Source organism: Equus asinus, chromosome 14 (assembly GCF_041296235.1).
Source record: "Equus asinus isolate D_3611 breed Donkey chromosome 14, EquAss-T2T_v2, whole genome shotgun sequence".
Taxonomy (NCBI): Eukaryota; Metazoa; Chordata; class Mammalia; order Perissodactyla; family Equidae; genus Equus; species Equus asinus.
Window position 1 is genome coordinate 3,917,971 of NC_091803.1, and position 16,837 is coordinate 3,934,807.

General features: G+C 61.1%; 1 protein-coding gene across 2 annotated transcripts in view; it reads right to left on the reverse strand.

Annotated features, from left to right (window-relative positions):
• The window catches only part of RADIL (Rap associating with DIL domain), a 97,705-nt gene that overhangs the window by 11,521 nt on the left and 69,347 nt on the right, over positions 1 to 16,837 (reverse strand). For both annotated transcript variants that reach the window (XM_070484140.1, XM_070484139.1), the window contains exons 3-8: positions 15,021 to 15,253; positions 13,357 to 13,989; positions 11,426 to 11,463; positions 6,593 to 6,753; positions 2,234 to 2,346; positions 147 to 384 (exon numbers count right to left, since the gene is read on the reverse strand). In XM_070484140.1, coding sequence (XP_070340241.1) covers positions 147 to 384; positions 2,234 to 2,346; positions 6,593 to 6,753; positions 11,426 to 11,463; positions 13,357 to 13,989; positions 15,021 to 15,253 — 1,416 coding nt within the window. The remainder of the gene's footprint in view (positions 1 to 146; positions 385 to 2,233; positions 2,347 to 6,592; positions 6,754 to 11,425; positions 11,464 to 13,356; positions 13,990 to 15,020; positions 15,254 to 16,837) is intronic.

Consider the following 16,837-nt stretch of genomic DNA (forward strand, 5'->3'; position numbering starts at 1 on the left):
CAGCCCTGACCCCCACTGAGCAAGACACCCTGACCCTGGCGGAGCCGGTGTCGGGAGGGCGCCGAGGGCTCAGCGTGCCCGCCTCCAAGGGGAACATGCAGGTATCTCCTGCAGGAGGATGGGTCCCCGGCCGCCCAGGCCCTCACCCCTGTCCAGGAGCTGGTTGAAGAGCAGAGTGCTGGAGAAGAAGAAGAGGTAGGCCAGCACCTGGGACGCGATCTCGGGGTGCACCCGGAACTGCCGCAGGAGGTCCAGGGCGGCCTGGTACACGGACACGACGCGCCGCAGCTCCTCGGGCAGCTGGGGGGCTGAGCACCAGCTCTCCCGGCGCTCCGACTGGAAAGGGGGGCACTCCAGCAGGGCCGGGAGGCAAACGTACAGAGTCTGGGGGCGAGAGGCAGACGCAGCACCATCAGCCCGGCCCGGGGCCCGAGCTCCTGGCTCGGCCACATCCCACATCTGTTGGACAGGATGCCCCTGGGACGGCACCCCCGGCACCACGAGCACCCCTCACGCAGAGCTGAGCCAGATGCAGCTCCCTGGGGGTTGGGGCGCCTGCCTGAGGGAAGGCCCCTAAGGGGACCACATTCTGTGCAGAACGACAGGTGCTCACACTCTTCTCAGGGGCGACTGGGCATCCACAGCTGGCCCCCAGAAATAAACAGTTGTCACTCGGCCAGTGCCCCACAAAGGGACCCCAGGATGCTGTGTCAAGGGCAGAGCACGCCCCACTCGGGCCCCAGGGCAGATAAGAGCATGTGGGGCAGAGGAGTGGGCTCCTGCCTGGCCAGCCAGGATGCAACCTCAGAATCCTTCTCAACACAGGGCCCCAGCAGCCAGTGTTCATGACCACGTTGCTGGTTTACTCCACCATCTGAACTCCATTTGGAACAAATAGGGGTCATCTTCCTCTCCAGTCACTGTCCCCAAAGTGCCTTATCCAGCCTCTTCCTTCCCACTGGACAATCACCCACACCATCCACCCGAGTTAAACCTCAGTCTCAGTGAGTCCCTCAGGCTCCCCCCGCAGGGGCCGCCTGCCTCGGGGCACCTCCTCTCCCCACTCTCTCTCCTGCCCCGTGCACTGGGTGGGGATAAGCGGCTCCTCCTTGCCTGGCAGCTCTGGTCACCGTGATGGCCACCAGGGCCCACAGGGCACACATACCCATCTCTCAGGGCCCTCAGGCACCCCTTGCTGCCTGGCCCCTGGCCTGGGCTCCTCCAAGCCCCCTGGGCCTTCCTCGCTGGTAGGCAAGGGCTCGGGCATTTCCCGGGGGTCCACAGGGGTCCACAGGGCCTGTGCCCTGGCCGTGCCCACACGAGGGAAGGGGCTGTCCCTCTCCCCACTGGCCAGGCCCGCTCCCCCCGATCAGGTAGGAACAGCACCATCAACGGGGTGGATGCTGGGCTTGCCTTTTTGCCAATCAATCTCCAGAAGTGACCCTCTGGGGTCCCCCTGGGCCAGCTGGTGGGGTGAGGGGTAGGTGAAAGGCCACAGTGCCCTCCAGAGGCCAATGGCTCACGGCCAACAACCCCTCCTCACAGCGCTGGGCCTTGTAGGGTGCGACCGCGAGGGGCACCTCGAGGGGGTCTTCCGTAACTGGGAGCTCTCTTTAGAACGTAGGGTGACTATTACCATCCCATGTGGTCTCTGAATAGACTGGATCAGCAGGCCCCCCGCTAGTGACAGCTGCGTGGATGGACGCCTGTACACCGACCTGCTGACCCTCAACCCGCTCAGCCAAGGATGTTGCAAAACCCAGTGTCCAGAGGGAACCACGGCTCGGAAAGGTGACAGCCAGGCCAGGAGGCTGCAGACAGCGCAGAGCTGCAGGTGTGGCTCGGCCCTGAGTCCAGAGACCCTGACACCGGCTCAGTGACTGACGGGGTCTGGGGGCCACGAGCTGCTGCCCACCCCCTCAGGGCGCTGGGACAGCGTGCCCAGGGCAAAGAGCCTGGCACTGCCGCGGATCCATTCCGCCTCTCAAATCATCTTCCCCGGGGCAGCCGCCCCCCATCTCTCCACACTGCTGGCCCCAGGTGGGGGGACGGCTCATGCGACAAGTAACAGCCAGCGAGCATGGGGAGGAACCAGAGGCCAGGGCTCAGGGGGGCCGAGGCGGCCGGTTCAGAGCTCACAATCCTGGGGTGACGGGTGGGGAAAGCTCCTCGCTCGCCCCCGGGCCCCCACACTCCCAGGAGGGCCGCGAGGACTCAACCAGCCGCGCCCTACCTTGGACACATAGTAGACGCACTGCTGGAAGGCGTACAGGATGACCTCCTCCAGCACCGCCATGGCCTCCTCGCTGGCCGTCAGGGTGCAGGAGAACAGCGACTCCTTCGAGCCTGTGGGGACACAGCAGCACGACGTCACCACGCGAGGTGGCTGGGCCTCAGTGCACGCAGGAACCTTCTGGAACACAGTGACCTCACACACCGGCCCAGTTATCTCCTGAGTGCCCTCGCCTGACGCGCCCATCTTGGCTTTGGAAAACAAGCCAAAGTCACAGAGCAGGCCCGGCCGACCCCCACCCCGCCCGCCAAGCCCTCCCAGGGGTCCCCGGGGTCCCGAGATGCCGGATGGCGCGGCTGAGAAGCCCCAGTACCGCGCTTCCGACAGCTGAATCCACACCAAGCACGTCAGGAGCTCAGTAACCGACAGATTCTGGAGAGCTTTTCTGTGAGAACCAACTGCCCCCACAGTGGCAGATTCCCACCCGATTCCCACGGGTCACTTCCCACTCGGGACACAGGTCAAAGGACACCTGGCTGAAGCTCCTAAGGAGACCGTCGCTCCCTGGAATTGTGACATTTTTCCGAGAAGGGAGAAACCCAACTGTCTGTGCGCCCTGCTCTCCCCCCAGCGCCCAGAGAGGCTGCAGGAAGACGCCGCTGTGTCTTGGGCACAGAGCAGAGACCCCGGACCCTCAACAGCATGGGAGAGGGAACCCCGGCTCTGCGTGGGCAGGGGAACAACAGGCCCGAGGGTGGCCTCCCCAGGCTGGGGCAGCTGCCAGGCAGCTATGGCCGGAGCTAAGACTGGGGGGCTGCCGGGGGCCTGCCCAGCGGGGCTGGGTGTCAGCAGACATCAGGTGGTCCCTTCCCTCTGGGAGGGGTTTCTGTAAAGGCAGGGGTCCAAACTGGTAACAGGGTCCCCAAGACCAGATGCCTACATCAGGGCGGACCCACCGAGGAGGCCTCCCGGAATGTGGGGAGCCACGTGGTGTCAGTGCTGGGGGTCCCCAGCACTCAGGGGAAGAGACTGGACGCTGGATGCCCTCCTTGGTCCTTCGCCCTCCGAAACCCTCAATTCTTCACCACCAGGAGCTGCAGGCCAGTGGCCGCGGCGCCATGTCCAGTGCAGGCAGCCGGGGCCTTCGCGCTGAGCCCCGTCTGAGCCCTCCCAGAGCCTGGCCTGCAGGGTCTTGTCTGGGTTGTGGGTGGGGGTCTCCCTGGGGACCCTGGCGGGGTCTGGCTGCTCCCTGCAGCCTCACTGGGCCTCGTGGGAGGGGCAAATGAGGAGATTTGAGGGGTCCTGGGTCTGCGGGAGCAAGAGGCTGTGCCCTTTCCTCCAGAAGGCTCCAGGCCTAGAGAAACACGCAAGGCTGGCCTACTGCCCCCGGCACATGAGCAGACCGAATATGTGGCAGCCAGTGGGAACCCCAGCTCCCAACCTCTCACCGCAGCAGGGCCTGCGCATGGGCTGGGTGCTGACCGTGGGCCCCCCACACCACTGCCGGGCTGAGAGAGCAGACCCACCCCCTCGCGTGGCCACGAGGGGCTCTGGAGGGAGGAGGGATGGCCGAACGAGGCCGAGGCGGGATTCCGCAGAGCGCCACGCGGGGTGGCTCCCAGCAGGGCCATGCGGATCTCCCTGGTGGCATCTAAAGGCCACCTGAACACTGCTCCCTGTGCTGTGGGCTCTGCGGGAGTTCTGGCTGAGCTTACGCCCTCAGGGACTCCCTCCCTCCGTTACTTGCTCCCCAGGCCCCAGGACGGAGCTGCCCCTCAGGCACCCGAGGAACCCACCCCCCCAAGCCTGCAGGCACAGAGGCAGGGCCTCGAAGACCAACAGGGGAGTTGTGAACGGATAAAACAAACACCCCCCCTTATATGGGCTGATCTCTCATCTGCCCGTGCAGACGAGGCCTCCTGGATCAGAGCTCGGACAAAAAAGGTTGTTTGGGGAATGAAAACGCGATTTTTCCATCTCTGTGTTTAGAATTCTTTCCTGCTGAGGGTCAGGAGGCCGAGACGCCTGCCCTAACCTCCCCTTCGCCCTCCGCTGATGCTTCTTTTCCTCTGCGCTTTCTAGCGCCTGCACGGCACAGGGCATGGTTGCTGGGACGCTCAGGTCCCGTGTGGTGGCCCGGCCGCGTGGTCCCAGGGTGGGCAGTGGCGGGACCGGGCGTCCACGTGCTCACCCTCCCAGCACCGACTGGGCCCCAACGGCATCCCGGCCCGGGCCCAAAAATAACTTCCTCCCAGGAGCAGAGGCAGCAGCTAAGGAAGCAGAGCCCCACCAACCCCAAGCGGCTTTTCCCACGGAAACCAGCCAAACACGGGGTCCCTGTGTAGGACGGATGCCCTAACTCAGTGGGGTCTCGGGACCACAACCTCTCGATGTGCATCCGAAATAAGCCCAGATGAGAAGGGGCGTCAGCAGGACTTGCCCAAAAGTCACGGGGCGGTCGGTTCTCCCAGCTGACTTTCTGCTGGACCCAAAGTAAACGGGCCTCCCCACCCACACCCCTGACCTCCTGACATCCCGCACGGAGGGACAACATGCACTGGGAGACAAGCCAGAGGCCCAGGTGCTCGCTGGCCAATGCCAAGTGCAGAAGTCTCCTCCACTCGGAGCCACTGGGGCGCCCGCAACGTGGGTCCTGGGCGGCTGGGGCCTCCGAGGGGACAAGCGGGCTGGAGAGAGGTGATGAGGGCCTCGCAGGCAGCAGGGCACTGAGCTGCCTGCCTGGACCCCAGAGCGCCCTGCGCAGGGCGGGCCCACGGCTGGAGGGGCCTTGGCTTCGGAGACGAGACGCGTGCACATGCAGGCGTTTACGTGACCTTCGGGGGGAAAAGCCAGACAACAGGTCTGCTTCGGCCCCAGGCCTCCCGGACAGAGAAAGCAGCTGCCCCACCCTGGGAGGTCTCACCAGGCGCCTTTCACAACAAGGGACAGAGGCAACAGGCCAGCGGGCCTGGAATGCCCCCGGACGCTGAGGGATCAAAGCTGCCCTCCACATATCCACGGAAGCCCAGATTCCGGGCCCGGGAGCCCGAGAGTTCCCACCGGCCTCCACTGTGGGGTGGGGGTAAGGAGATGCCAAGAAGCCACAACGACAAGAGGAAAGTAGGGACACCGGCTGGCTCCGCTCCCTCACCCTGCAATCCCCCGGCCCGGCTCGGACCCCACAGGGCCGGCTCAGCTGGGCTCCCCAGGGACCAAGCGGGCACAGGCCTCCTGAAGCACACAGCAGGACAGTCCACACGGTGCAGACCACAGCCCCTCCCACCGGCCGCCAAGAGCCCCCCTCGCAGGAAATCCAGCCCTTCGCCATCGGGGCCCCAGCAGGTCCCAGCCGAGCAGGCGAGGTCCAGGGCCTCCTCCTGACGTCGCTCTCGCGGGCTCTTTCACACGGAGCCCATGGCCACCTCCCAGGAGACACGGCTGAGCACACAGAGACGCTGCACAGTGTCCAGCAGCCCCGCCCCCGCCCTCCTGGCTTCCCTCCCGGCTCCGAGGGCAGCCTCCCGCTGTAGCTGGGGCCTCCAAGCCGGGCCGCCCAGCCCCGCCTGCTCGGGGTCCCCTACGCTTCTGGGGCAGGCCAGGGTCAGGCCGGGGACGGGCCGGGGCCCACAAACGGGAGGGAGGGAAGTGAGCAGCTTTGGTTTTGCCACGGCAGAGCATGGGGATGTGGGACAAAACCAAGCTCAACCATGTGAGGCTGTGGCCCAGCCGCTGGGTGCCTGGCTGTCACACCCTGTCCTACCGCGGGACGGTCCTGCTGCTCCTTCCGTGCTCCGTTCCAGGACCCAGCCCGCCTCTGCAGCCCCCGCACAGCCCTCGTGAGACACACACCAGCTGAATCCCACCGGGGGCCAGATGCCACCTTCTTCATGAAGCCCTCCCAGACTGCCCCCGTCAGACTCACTCTTTCAGCTTAGTGTTTTCAGCATCCACACTGTATTCCATAAATTCTAAGATGCACATTTGCCCTCCTTTTAGTCTCTGATGGCAACAAGCATCACACAATTTTACAACTCTCCTGGGGAGCGTGCTTGCTTTCTGAAACAGTGGTGCATCTTGAATGGTGGTGGCTGAGGGCCGACGCGCCGCCCTCTCAACGGTGCCCAGTGGTGCCCTGTGTGCCCCGGCCTCCCCCAGCAGGACACAGGGCAGCTGCACCAAGTGCACAGAATGACAAGGACAAAGTGGCCAGACTAGCCCAGCCATCGGCGTCTCCTCCCTCTCAGAGGAAGCCCCGACACAAATCCACCTCTGTTCTAGCGTTTGACCCGACCCTGAGACGATGAGGCGACGCCACGCCCAGCCCGCTCACTCCGCCCCCCGGGAGCGCAGCAGCCGTACCCGTGATGTCCAGCTCCTCCTCCAGGCTCTGCATGTAGAGCGGGCACTGCTGCTGTATGAAGAACAGGAGCTCGACGGAGTTGGACATCCAGAAGAGGATGTGCTGCAGGTCTGGCACGAGGCCCGCCATGCTGACGCCGGCCAGCGACAGGGGCTCCTGGCTGCCGAGAGAGAGAGGGGCTGAGGTTACGCTCGGAGGGGCCCCGTCACCGCGGGAGGCCGAATCTGCTGCTCTGCACAGGAAGACGGTAGTTTCAATAACTAACAAAAGCCACTATGATTCGTCAACCTGCCAACGTCAGGCTGGGAAACCAGATACAGACACCCACCCTGCTTGACACCTGACGGCCAGAGGCGCAGCCACATACCTGAGCAGGAAGAGCCACCAGGGGCCACAGAAAGAGCTCCCACTGCCAGGCACTGCCCGTGTCCGTCCCCTGCTGAGGCCTCGTCCCCCCATGTCCATCCCCTGCTGAGGCCTCATCCCCCACCGTGACCATCCCCTGCTGGGCAGCCCGCATGGGCCGAGCGGACCTGAGGCTCCAGTCCTCCTGCTCCTCTTGAGCCTGCAGTGTTGCTCTCTCTGATGTAACTTCACTTTTGTCGACAAACAATGTGCCCTCTCTCTGTCCTGCTCCCGGGGAGGGAAGGAAGTGGTACCCGATTGCAGCTCCCGGTTTTCACTGCTCAGTCAGTCAGCCACTGCAGCGCCTGCCCATCGGCAGGGCTCTGGGCCCTGTTCCCTTCCCGCTCTCCACTCTAGTTTGAATTACACACATGTACGCACACGAGCATAAAGAGTTTTAGGTCATTAAAAAGCATCGATCTGGCCTTCAGAGCCTAATTTCATTTTGTTTTCGACATTCATTGCCCTTCTCAGTTTCACCCAGAACTCGAAGGCACAGACAGGCCTCTACTGGAAAAGAACCCCCAGGCATCACCAACTGGAGTTTTGGTGTCACACCCCAGAGAGGTCAGTGTCAAGTGCACGCGGCCTGGCAGCCCCAGCCACAGCTCTGGGGCCCGTCCCACGCCTTCAGATGAACACCAAGTAGAGAGAGTGATTTCACAGATATGACACCAAAGGCACAGGCAACAGAAGAAAAACCAGACAAGTAGGACTGTGTCAGACTAAAAAGCTTCCACACAGCAAAGGAAACCATCAACGGAGTGAAAAGGCAACTTGGGGATGGAAGAAATATGTGCAAACCATCTATCAGATAAGGGGTTAATACGCAAAATATATGAGGAGCACCTACAACTCAAAAGCAAAAAAACTAATAACCCAATTAAAAATAACTTAGAGACTTAAACAGACATCTCTCCAAAGAAGACACACAGATGGCCAACACGCACATGAAAAGATGCTCAACATCACTCGTCACCAGGGAAACGCAAATCAAATCCACAGTGAGGTATTGCCTCACACTCGGTTGGAATGACTATCATCAAAAAGACAAGAGATAACAAGTGTTGGCGAGGATGTGGAGAAAAGGGGACCCTTGTGCACTGTTGGGGGGAATGTAAATTGGGGCAGCCACTATGGAAAACAGTATGGAGGGTCCTCAAAAAATTAAATATAGAACGACATTATGATCCAGCAATTCACTTCTGGGTATTTCTCCAAAAGGACTGAAATCAGGATCTCCAAGAGACATCAGCACGCACAGTTCACCCATCAGTGATGTCCATCAATGAATGAATGGGTAAAGAAAATGTGGTATACGATACAGTGGAATATTATTCAGCCTTCAAAAAAGAAGGAAATCCTGCATATGCAACAACGTGGATGAACCTCAAAGACATTACACTAAGCGAAATGAGACCATCAAGAAGGACGAATGTTGCATGATGTCACTTATATGAGGTATCTAAAACTGTCAACCTTATGGAATCAGAGGGGAGAATGGTAGCTACCAGGGGCGGGGGTAGGGAGAAATGGGAAATTGCTAATCAATGAGCATAAAGTTTCAATTATGCAGGATGGATAAGTTCTAGAGGTCTGCCGTACACCACCGTGCCCACAGTTAACGATGCTGCATTGTGCCCTTAGAGATCTGTTGAGAGTGGTTCTCACGTGAAGTGTTCTTATCACGATAAAATAAATAAAAATGAAACAAATCAAATCAATGATGCTCTGATGTAAATTGTTTTTTTAGAAAACCCATTGGGGAAGCATATAGCAGAGACATTATTACTGAAGACAAAGTCAAATGCATTTTTGCTAATCAAAATTAAACGAAAATGAAAAATTCAAAAAACTTTCAAAACAATTCATGAATCAAAGAAGAAATTAAAATACGAAATATGCAAGAATAAGGAAATAATAAAGAGCTTAATGGAATAGAAGCCAAAGAAACAGTAAACAGAAACAGCAAAATCGGTTCTTTTAAACAGATAACAACAGACAAACGCCTGGCAAAATAAATCAAAGGAGAAGGAAAAGAGAAAAGATAGCAACACAATAGGTTAAATAGGAGGATATTACTACAACTATATTAGGGACGAAAAAGTCGTAAGAGATTATAACGAACAGTTTTATTCTAATGACTTTGAAAACATATGTAACAGATAATTTTCTAGGAAAGCAAAAATTACCAAAATCAACTTAAGGCGAAAGAGAAAACTAAATCAATAATCCTTAAAGAAATGGAGCCAGGAAATAGTCTCTGAGCCCAATGGGCACAGCCCAGGCCTGTCCCCACTCCTCCAGGCAGAGCTCTGAGCCGCGTCCTCACCACGGACACGCTGATTCAGAGAAATGAACACAGAGAAATCGGCCCATTTGCTTTCTATGAACCTGGTGATTAAAATCAGACAAGGGCAACACAAGAAAGACACTCAGACCAACTTTACTTATGAACGCAGGTGGGAAAATCCTAGTTAAAATGCCAACAAACCGTATACTGCAAGGCTAAAAAAAAAAAAATCGATGGTCATGAAGGGTCAAGAAGGGTCCCAGGAATTCAATCACGGCTCAGAAAACCTCCTAATGTGGGACCCACGTTCACAGATTCAAGGGAGAAAACGCGTGACGATCACAGATGTGGAAAAAGAGTTTGGCAAAATCCAACAGCCACTCACAAAGAGAAGCACACAACCCAACGATGGGAAACAAAGGGGTCACCACGGCAACAGTGTGAAACTCAGGTGTGCGCTCGTGGGTAATGGATCTATTCTGTACTTTTCTGTATTGTGGAAGTGATCCATTATCTTTAAAAAGGGGGGGAAAAGAGCGCTCACTGGGGATGGACACAGGGCTGCCTGTGTGTCTGGAAAACACAGTATGAGCATGAGTCGCAGAAGGGAAGACTCGGTTCCTCCCGTCCAGCAGCGCCCCCGGCAGACGGGCACTGGACAGGAGGTGGAGGGCCGGGTGCGCCTGCAAAACCCCAGCCCCATCGCCTCCACGCCCCACCTCGACCCTGGAACCCCGGCTGTCCCCGAGCCAAGCCGGGGCAGGGAAAGCCCCTCACCTGTCGCTGGGCCCCGAGGCCACTCCCTCCTTAAACGTCCCCTCACTCAGAAAACCCAGAGGTGTAGGACTCCACCGAGCGTGCTCACGCCTCTGCCATTTGCCCCACATGGACAAGCGGCTCATCACCCTCTGAGGCAGCGTCCCCCCGGGGGCCTCTGCTGCGCCCCGCGACCGCCGAGCTGGTGGCAGAGCCTGGTCTCCCCGCACAGCCCCAGCCTCAGAGCCCTGTCACCCGTCAGCGCACAGGTACTCGAGGTCACTCTGGTGTCCTGATGTCAACAGGAGCCAGGGAGCGTACATGGGAGTGATGGAAATTCTGGGCACAGCCTCCAGCCTGGGCTGGGGGGTGGGGCGGGAGCCGGGGGGCGGTGGGGGGTGACTCCACAGCTTCGCTGCCCCTGACCAGCCTTCCATCTCCCTCTCCGCGCCTTTAGCTCCTTTCTGCGAAAGCGGCAGGTGAGGACACCTCCTCCTGACCCCTTACAGGACCTCAGGGGCCGTGTAAGAAGCACACAGGCAGCAGCATGCTTTATGAATGGCCCGCCATCCCACTCGAGGATACACAGGGATGGATGAAAAGCAAAGTTCTGTGCACCGCGGGGGGACTTGAAGCCCCGCGTGTCCTTCCCCGACTATGGGCAGTGGCCACCCCCTTGTCCTCAGCTCAGCCTGGGGTCAGCACCACATTCGTATGTTCTTATACAGAGGGCTTAGCTGGACTTTACACACGTGTCTACACGTATGAAGCATGTGACAGTTCCTTCACTGTCACGGTTGCCACGTCCCCTGCACCCACACACTGCACCTCCCCTGCCATGGACTCGTGGGTGCTCCCAGCCTGTGCGCGTACAAACAAGGCTTGGAGCGCACGTGTCCTGCCCTCTGTGTGAAGGTGTTTCCCTGTGGTGTCCCCTCGGGAGCAGGCCTGTTGGGTCCCAGGACGTGCACGTCCTTATTGTTAACGCCGAATAGTTTTCCCAAGTCCCACCAGGAGTGTGTAAGGGTAGAAATAGTGCTTTTTATAGAAATGGACGTTGGAGACTGAGATGTGCTGCCGTCTCTCAAAATGGGGAGCTGGACATGCCCTGGAGAAGCAGGGAGCCAGGGGCAGTGCAGAGGCTCCCACCCAGGCCACGGGCGCCCTGAGACGTCTCCCAGACCAGAGCTTCCCAGGGGCGGGGGACTAAAGAAGTGGAAACGCCCTCTGAGACGGAAGGAGGGTGTGGCAGAGGCGCAGAGCTGACCCCGGAGGCACCTGGGGGACCCCCTGGGTCTTGGCTCCGCAGGGAAGGGCAGGTCGACAGGGAACCAGCTGCCTAAGGGGCAGGCGGGGGCAGCAGCCGGGCCGTACTCACAGGTGCGCCTGCTTCTCTGCCAGTTCTTTGGTCTTCTCCTACAATTACAAAGAAAAAAAAGCAAGCATGAGAAAAACAGGATACCCCAGGTTATGTGCAAAGAGAACACCACCAAATACACGCTACACCATCCACAGAGACACACGGCCCGTTGAGCCAGCCACCCCGCCCTGTGCTGTTTACTCTAAGCCACGCTGGAAAGAGCGTGCTTCCATCTGGTTCAACATCTTCCAGTTCCATTACTGAATACGACCTACGTATTTCCTACGACAGAAATATTTCACGACCATCCAGCTCACACAACAACTGGCCGTTTCAGAAGGGTGACAACAGGCCACACGCTTTACAGAGAACAGAACGAAGATCCCAGAGACGCTCCATTGGGAAGCTGCATCCATACACCTTTAAGTGTCGGCCACAGTGCTCACGAGGAGACGAATACGAGCTTGAGGATTTACAAACATACTTAAACATCCCCACAGGGATTCAGGTTTAGCCAACACTTTCTGTCACTTGTAATCAAGCAACGATTCTTGTTTCAGTAGCAAGGTGTCATCTGGGAAGCGTGGCCTCACTGCTGACTGTCGCTTCTTCTTCCAAGACGCACACATTGCCCTGCAGTTGATAGAACGCTCCTTCACGAGTCTCCTGCACCCTCGGTGGCCTCAGTTGTGACACAGGATGCAGCCCCACATCATCAGGGTTGTGTGGGAGTTAAATCAAACAGTGCCTGACTTACTAGGAAGCGTCCGGCCCAGAGCAGACTCGGGAAAAGGCCAGATCCACGTGGAAACTCACAGCCCCTAACGTCAGGCCTCGGTCACCTCGGGCCCTGCTGTGGGCAGCTGCCACCCTGCACCGACTCCACCTGCCCGTGCGCACGACTGCACGGAGGGGCAGGGACCACACCGCGGGGACACTAACATCAAGTCCCATGCAGGACACAGGGAGACACGGCTTGGAAACCCACAATGCACACGGATCGCTTGTACAAACCTTTGGAGTGACAGCCCACGTTGGCTTTTGCTTTTAAAAAGTTTCAAACATTTTCAACGTGGGTTTTAATCTGAGGAATCTATCTGGTTTCCACACAGCCAAATGGTTTCCTCTTCCCAGGTCTGCCCCGGGGTAAGCAGGACCAAGATTAACAGGGGTCTCTGAAGGACTGTGTGCAATCAGAAGCCATCCTCTAGGACCCCGGGGAGTCCATCACTGGAGGGGCAGGAGAGGGGCGGGGCTGTGAGTGCAGGGCCCAGGCGGCCTCACTCCCACCCTCGCCCTGTGGGACAGGCTGTCTGTGCCCAGGCGGCTCTGGCCCCCGGGGGAGGTGTGGCAGTGCCCGGAGCCATTTCTGTAAGGGGAGGAGGGGGTCCTCCTGGCACGCAGTGGGTGAGGCCAGGGATGCTGCTCAACATCCTACCGTGCACGCGGCGGCACGACAGGAGGAATTTTGCCCAAAATATGCCGGGTGCCACGGTCTAGAAACCATCCTGGAGAGAAGCTTTACAACATACAAAAGTCCACCCGTCCGGCGCCCTCACCAAGTCGACAATGGGTTGTTGGCAGCGGCTCAGCCTGTTCCCAGAAGAAAGGATGGGGCACGCAGGCTAGATGGGGGCTCAGGGCTACAGGGCACCTCGTTACCGGGCGCGTGGAGGCGCTGGGCCGGGCCGGGCCATGGGGAGGGACACAGGGCCAGAGCTCATGCAGCCACGGCCGACCCCACAAGGCAAAGCACCACAGCAGACCCCTGAGTGGTCCCGCTTCCCCTGCTTGCCCGACGGGCTGGGAGGCATGGACAGGCAGGGAAGGCTGGCCCTCGGTCAGAGGAGGGACTCACAACCTCCACCCTGGCGGCCGCAGCTGCCACCCAGCTCCTCCCATGGCCCAAGGACCCCGGACAGCGGAACTGCCCCACCCCTGCGACTGACCCAGACTGTCTCTCGGATCAACTTCGCTATCTTGAGCAGGAGCTGCCCGAACGAGCCTGGCTCGAGGCGGGTGGCCGAGTGCTGGATGCAGAGGCAGAGGAGGAAGGCGGGGGTCAGCTTGTGGTCATCGCCGCCGGGCTCGATCAGCGTCATGATCCGCTGCAGCAGCGTGTCCTCCACCTCGGGCTCGAATTCCAGGTGCAGCTGCCGCGGCCGGGGGAGGGCGGCCCGCGCAGCCCCCGAGGCGCCCCGGGCCCGCAGCACAGCACCACACAGCCGACAGCTGGGCGGCCCGGCCCGGAGGCGGGCCAGGGCCTGGGCGGGCAGGGGCTGGGCCTGCGCCGGGTCCTTGAACAGCAGCAGGTAGTAGAGGCCCAGGGAGAGCAGGTCCCCGTGGCGCAGCGCCACGGTCTGGCCCCCCAGCTCCGAGAAGTTGACGGAGACGGGCGCCCCCGGGATGGGCTCCAGGACCAGCCGGGCCCCGGCCTGCTCTCGGGCCGCGGGCTGGCGCCTGCGGATGGTGCAGTGCAGGGGCAGGATGTCGGGGGCCGACAGGCTGATGCTGGGCTTGCTGGAGGGGGTCCGCTGGCCTACTGTGTGCCGCTCCCGGTTGAGCACGTACACCAGGCTGTCCTGAAACACAGACACCAGACATCAGGGACAGGACAGCATCCTGGCAGTTCAGTCAGTGAGAAGAACCGGTGTCCCAGTCCTCAGCACCTAGCTGTGTGCTGGGCCCGCTGTCCCTGGCTCCCGGTGTCCTGCTGCTGGCCCCCAGCCTGCCCCACACTGGGCGCCCACCCTGTCCGAGGAGGTTTCCCAGGGCAGCCTCGGCGGCACACCAGAGACCCAGGGCCGACTCCAGCATTCAGAGGCGAGAGGCCAAACGAGGGCATCTCGACACGGGCTGAGCGTGGCCAGCCCCCACCCCGTGACCCACGTCAGGCTGTGTGCAAGCCCCTCCCCCGCTGCTCCAGGGGAGCTAGGAAAGGTGCCCCCAAGACCTGAGCGCCAGGAGGCCTAATGTCGCCAAGTGTGCCCTGAGGGAGCTCTGAGAACAGAGGGGAACGGAGAACGGGGAGGAGCAGGCTTCGATGGGGCGGCCACACGGCCGGCTGCTAAGGGTCAGACCCTTCCAGCCAAGACGTGGGTCTTCGTTCCAACAAAAGCCATAAGAAATGCGGGCTCGGGGAGGGCAAGGCGGCCGCCTTCCGTACCTCCTGAGAAGGTGTCCTGCACCCGCTCGAGGCTGAGCCCACTGAGCCACTCCCTGGGCGGCCGGCCACCTGGAGGAGACTGATGCCTGTGCCCTGGCACCTGCCCAGGTCCCTCCCCAGAGCCCCGGCAGGAAGTGGCCTGAGGCACCGTCTGGGAGGGAGGGACAACTCTTCCAGAAGGGACCTGGGGACAGGCAAACACTGGGCTCCTAAGTCAGGAGCTGGGAGGTCCTCGGCACACGCCTTGCTGCCTCCCACTGAGCCCTGAACACAGGAATGCTCTGGAAGCAGACGGCAGGGGAAGCCCTCACCCTCCCAGAGACTAGGAGGGGCCCAGTGTAGTGGTCCCCAGCCGCCCCGTTTCTACAGCCCCATCATCAGAGCAGGAGCTGGCAGCGGCTGAGCCCAGGACCCCTGCAGGAGGCGGCGGGGGGTGAGGGAGCTCACGTGCTGCTGGCTGTAACCCTGCAGGAGGAGCAGGTGGGGCGACTCATAGAGCGAGTAGCGCATGGCGTCCTGGCCCGGCTCCTCGGAGCCCTGGGCAGCGGCCTGGCTCAGGCTGGTCTCGCTGACCGTGCGGCGCAGCCGGGGTGGAGGGGGGCTCCGTGAGCCCCCCGGGACCAGGGTCGGGGTCCCCTTGGCGCGGCTCCGCTGCAGCCTCCGGGCCTGGGCGTTGATGCCTGAAACAGAAGCCACACAGGGGAGGGTCAGAGCCTGGCTGAGGCCACCTCCAGGCCCTTCTGACTTCAGATCTCAGGAAGCCACTGCTCCCAACAGCAGGCCCCATTCTGTCCCACAGGGCTGGAGGAGGCCACAGGACTGACCACATCCTCACAAGGCCAGGCTCCCCCTGAAGAGCCAGATAGCTGGGCTGTCCACACCCGAGGCCCCTACAGGAGCCCTGTGGCACACCCAGCATCTCGGCCCCCCCCTCAGGTGAGGCAGGGACTCCTGCCGGGTCACCGTGCCGGAGGCTTCCATGTGGCCGCACCACCCCAAAGCCCTGCCCAGCCACCTGTCCCGTCCTGCCAGCCCACCTGTGCATGTATGCGTGCATGCTGTGATCAGGTGAGATGAGAACCAGCCATCCTCCTCCCCTATTTTACGAGGAGGAGGCGGTCAACTTGCCCATGTCACCCGGGCCCACTGAGCCGGCTGGTCTCCGAGCCTGCCTGAGACACGGCCAGGTCAGAGTGTGCACACACACTCAAGCCCATGCACGCACACAAGTGCACACACAAACACACCACGTGAAGGACTTAGTCGCGCACACCAGGAAGCGCTCTTTAAACTAACGCTGCTGGGAAGCTGGGAAGCCACATGGAGCCCGTGAGCGCCAGTCTCCCGTCACTGTCCCCATTCCCCCGCTGACCCCAGGCCTTTCTTTCTGAGCCCTCAGCCGAGTCTCCCCACGCGGCCTCCATCTGCCCCCATCTGCAGCTTCCCTTCCTACAGCCCCTCCAAAGGAAGCCAGACAAAGCCCGAGGACGCGAAGGGCGCGAGGTGCTGGGGCCGGGGCAGGGCTGCCTTACCCGAGGAGACCAGCCCGCCCTCCCGGAGCACGCCCGCTCACTGCAGCCTGCGGGGCCAGGGCTGCGGGAGGTGATGCCGGCCCGCCCGCCGCAGTGCGAGGCTGCTCCCGCAGCCGCCACTGCAGAGCCGGCCAGGGACTGGCAGACAGAGAGCCGGGGGGGGGGGGGGGGGGGGGGGGGGGGGGGGGGGGGGGGAGGGGGGCGGGGAGCAGGGGGTGAGGGAGGCAGAAGCCAGCCCCAGCCGGCCGTGTCCCACCCACTGCCCTACGAATGGCAGAGCCCCAGCTGCTTCTTGGCGCGGCTGCAGGAGATGCGCCTCAGAGCCGCCTTCCCCAAGTCCTGGGCTCCTGGGACACCGGCAGAGCCCCAGAGGGTGCCCTTTCCTCGTGGACTCCCAGGGGCTTCCAGAGACCCCCGATGGGGCTCAAGTGATGGGGGCCAGCGTCCTCGGGGGCTGCAGCCCATGTGGAGCTCACAGCGAACCGGACCCCACTCCTCTAGGTGTGGCCCCACACCACCGGCAGATGACCCCTTCCAGCCCCCAGGGCCGGGTTCTCTGACCCCGCTGTCTAAAACAGTGACCTCACCACACTCAGGACCATCCTCGGCCGGGGCTGCCCACACTGGCCTGGCCGGCAGGGCCAGCATGCAGGCATGATCCCGAGCACCCTGCTGGCGCACAGCCGTGTGGACCCTCACACACACGTGGACACCCATGCAAGGATGGCCACC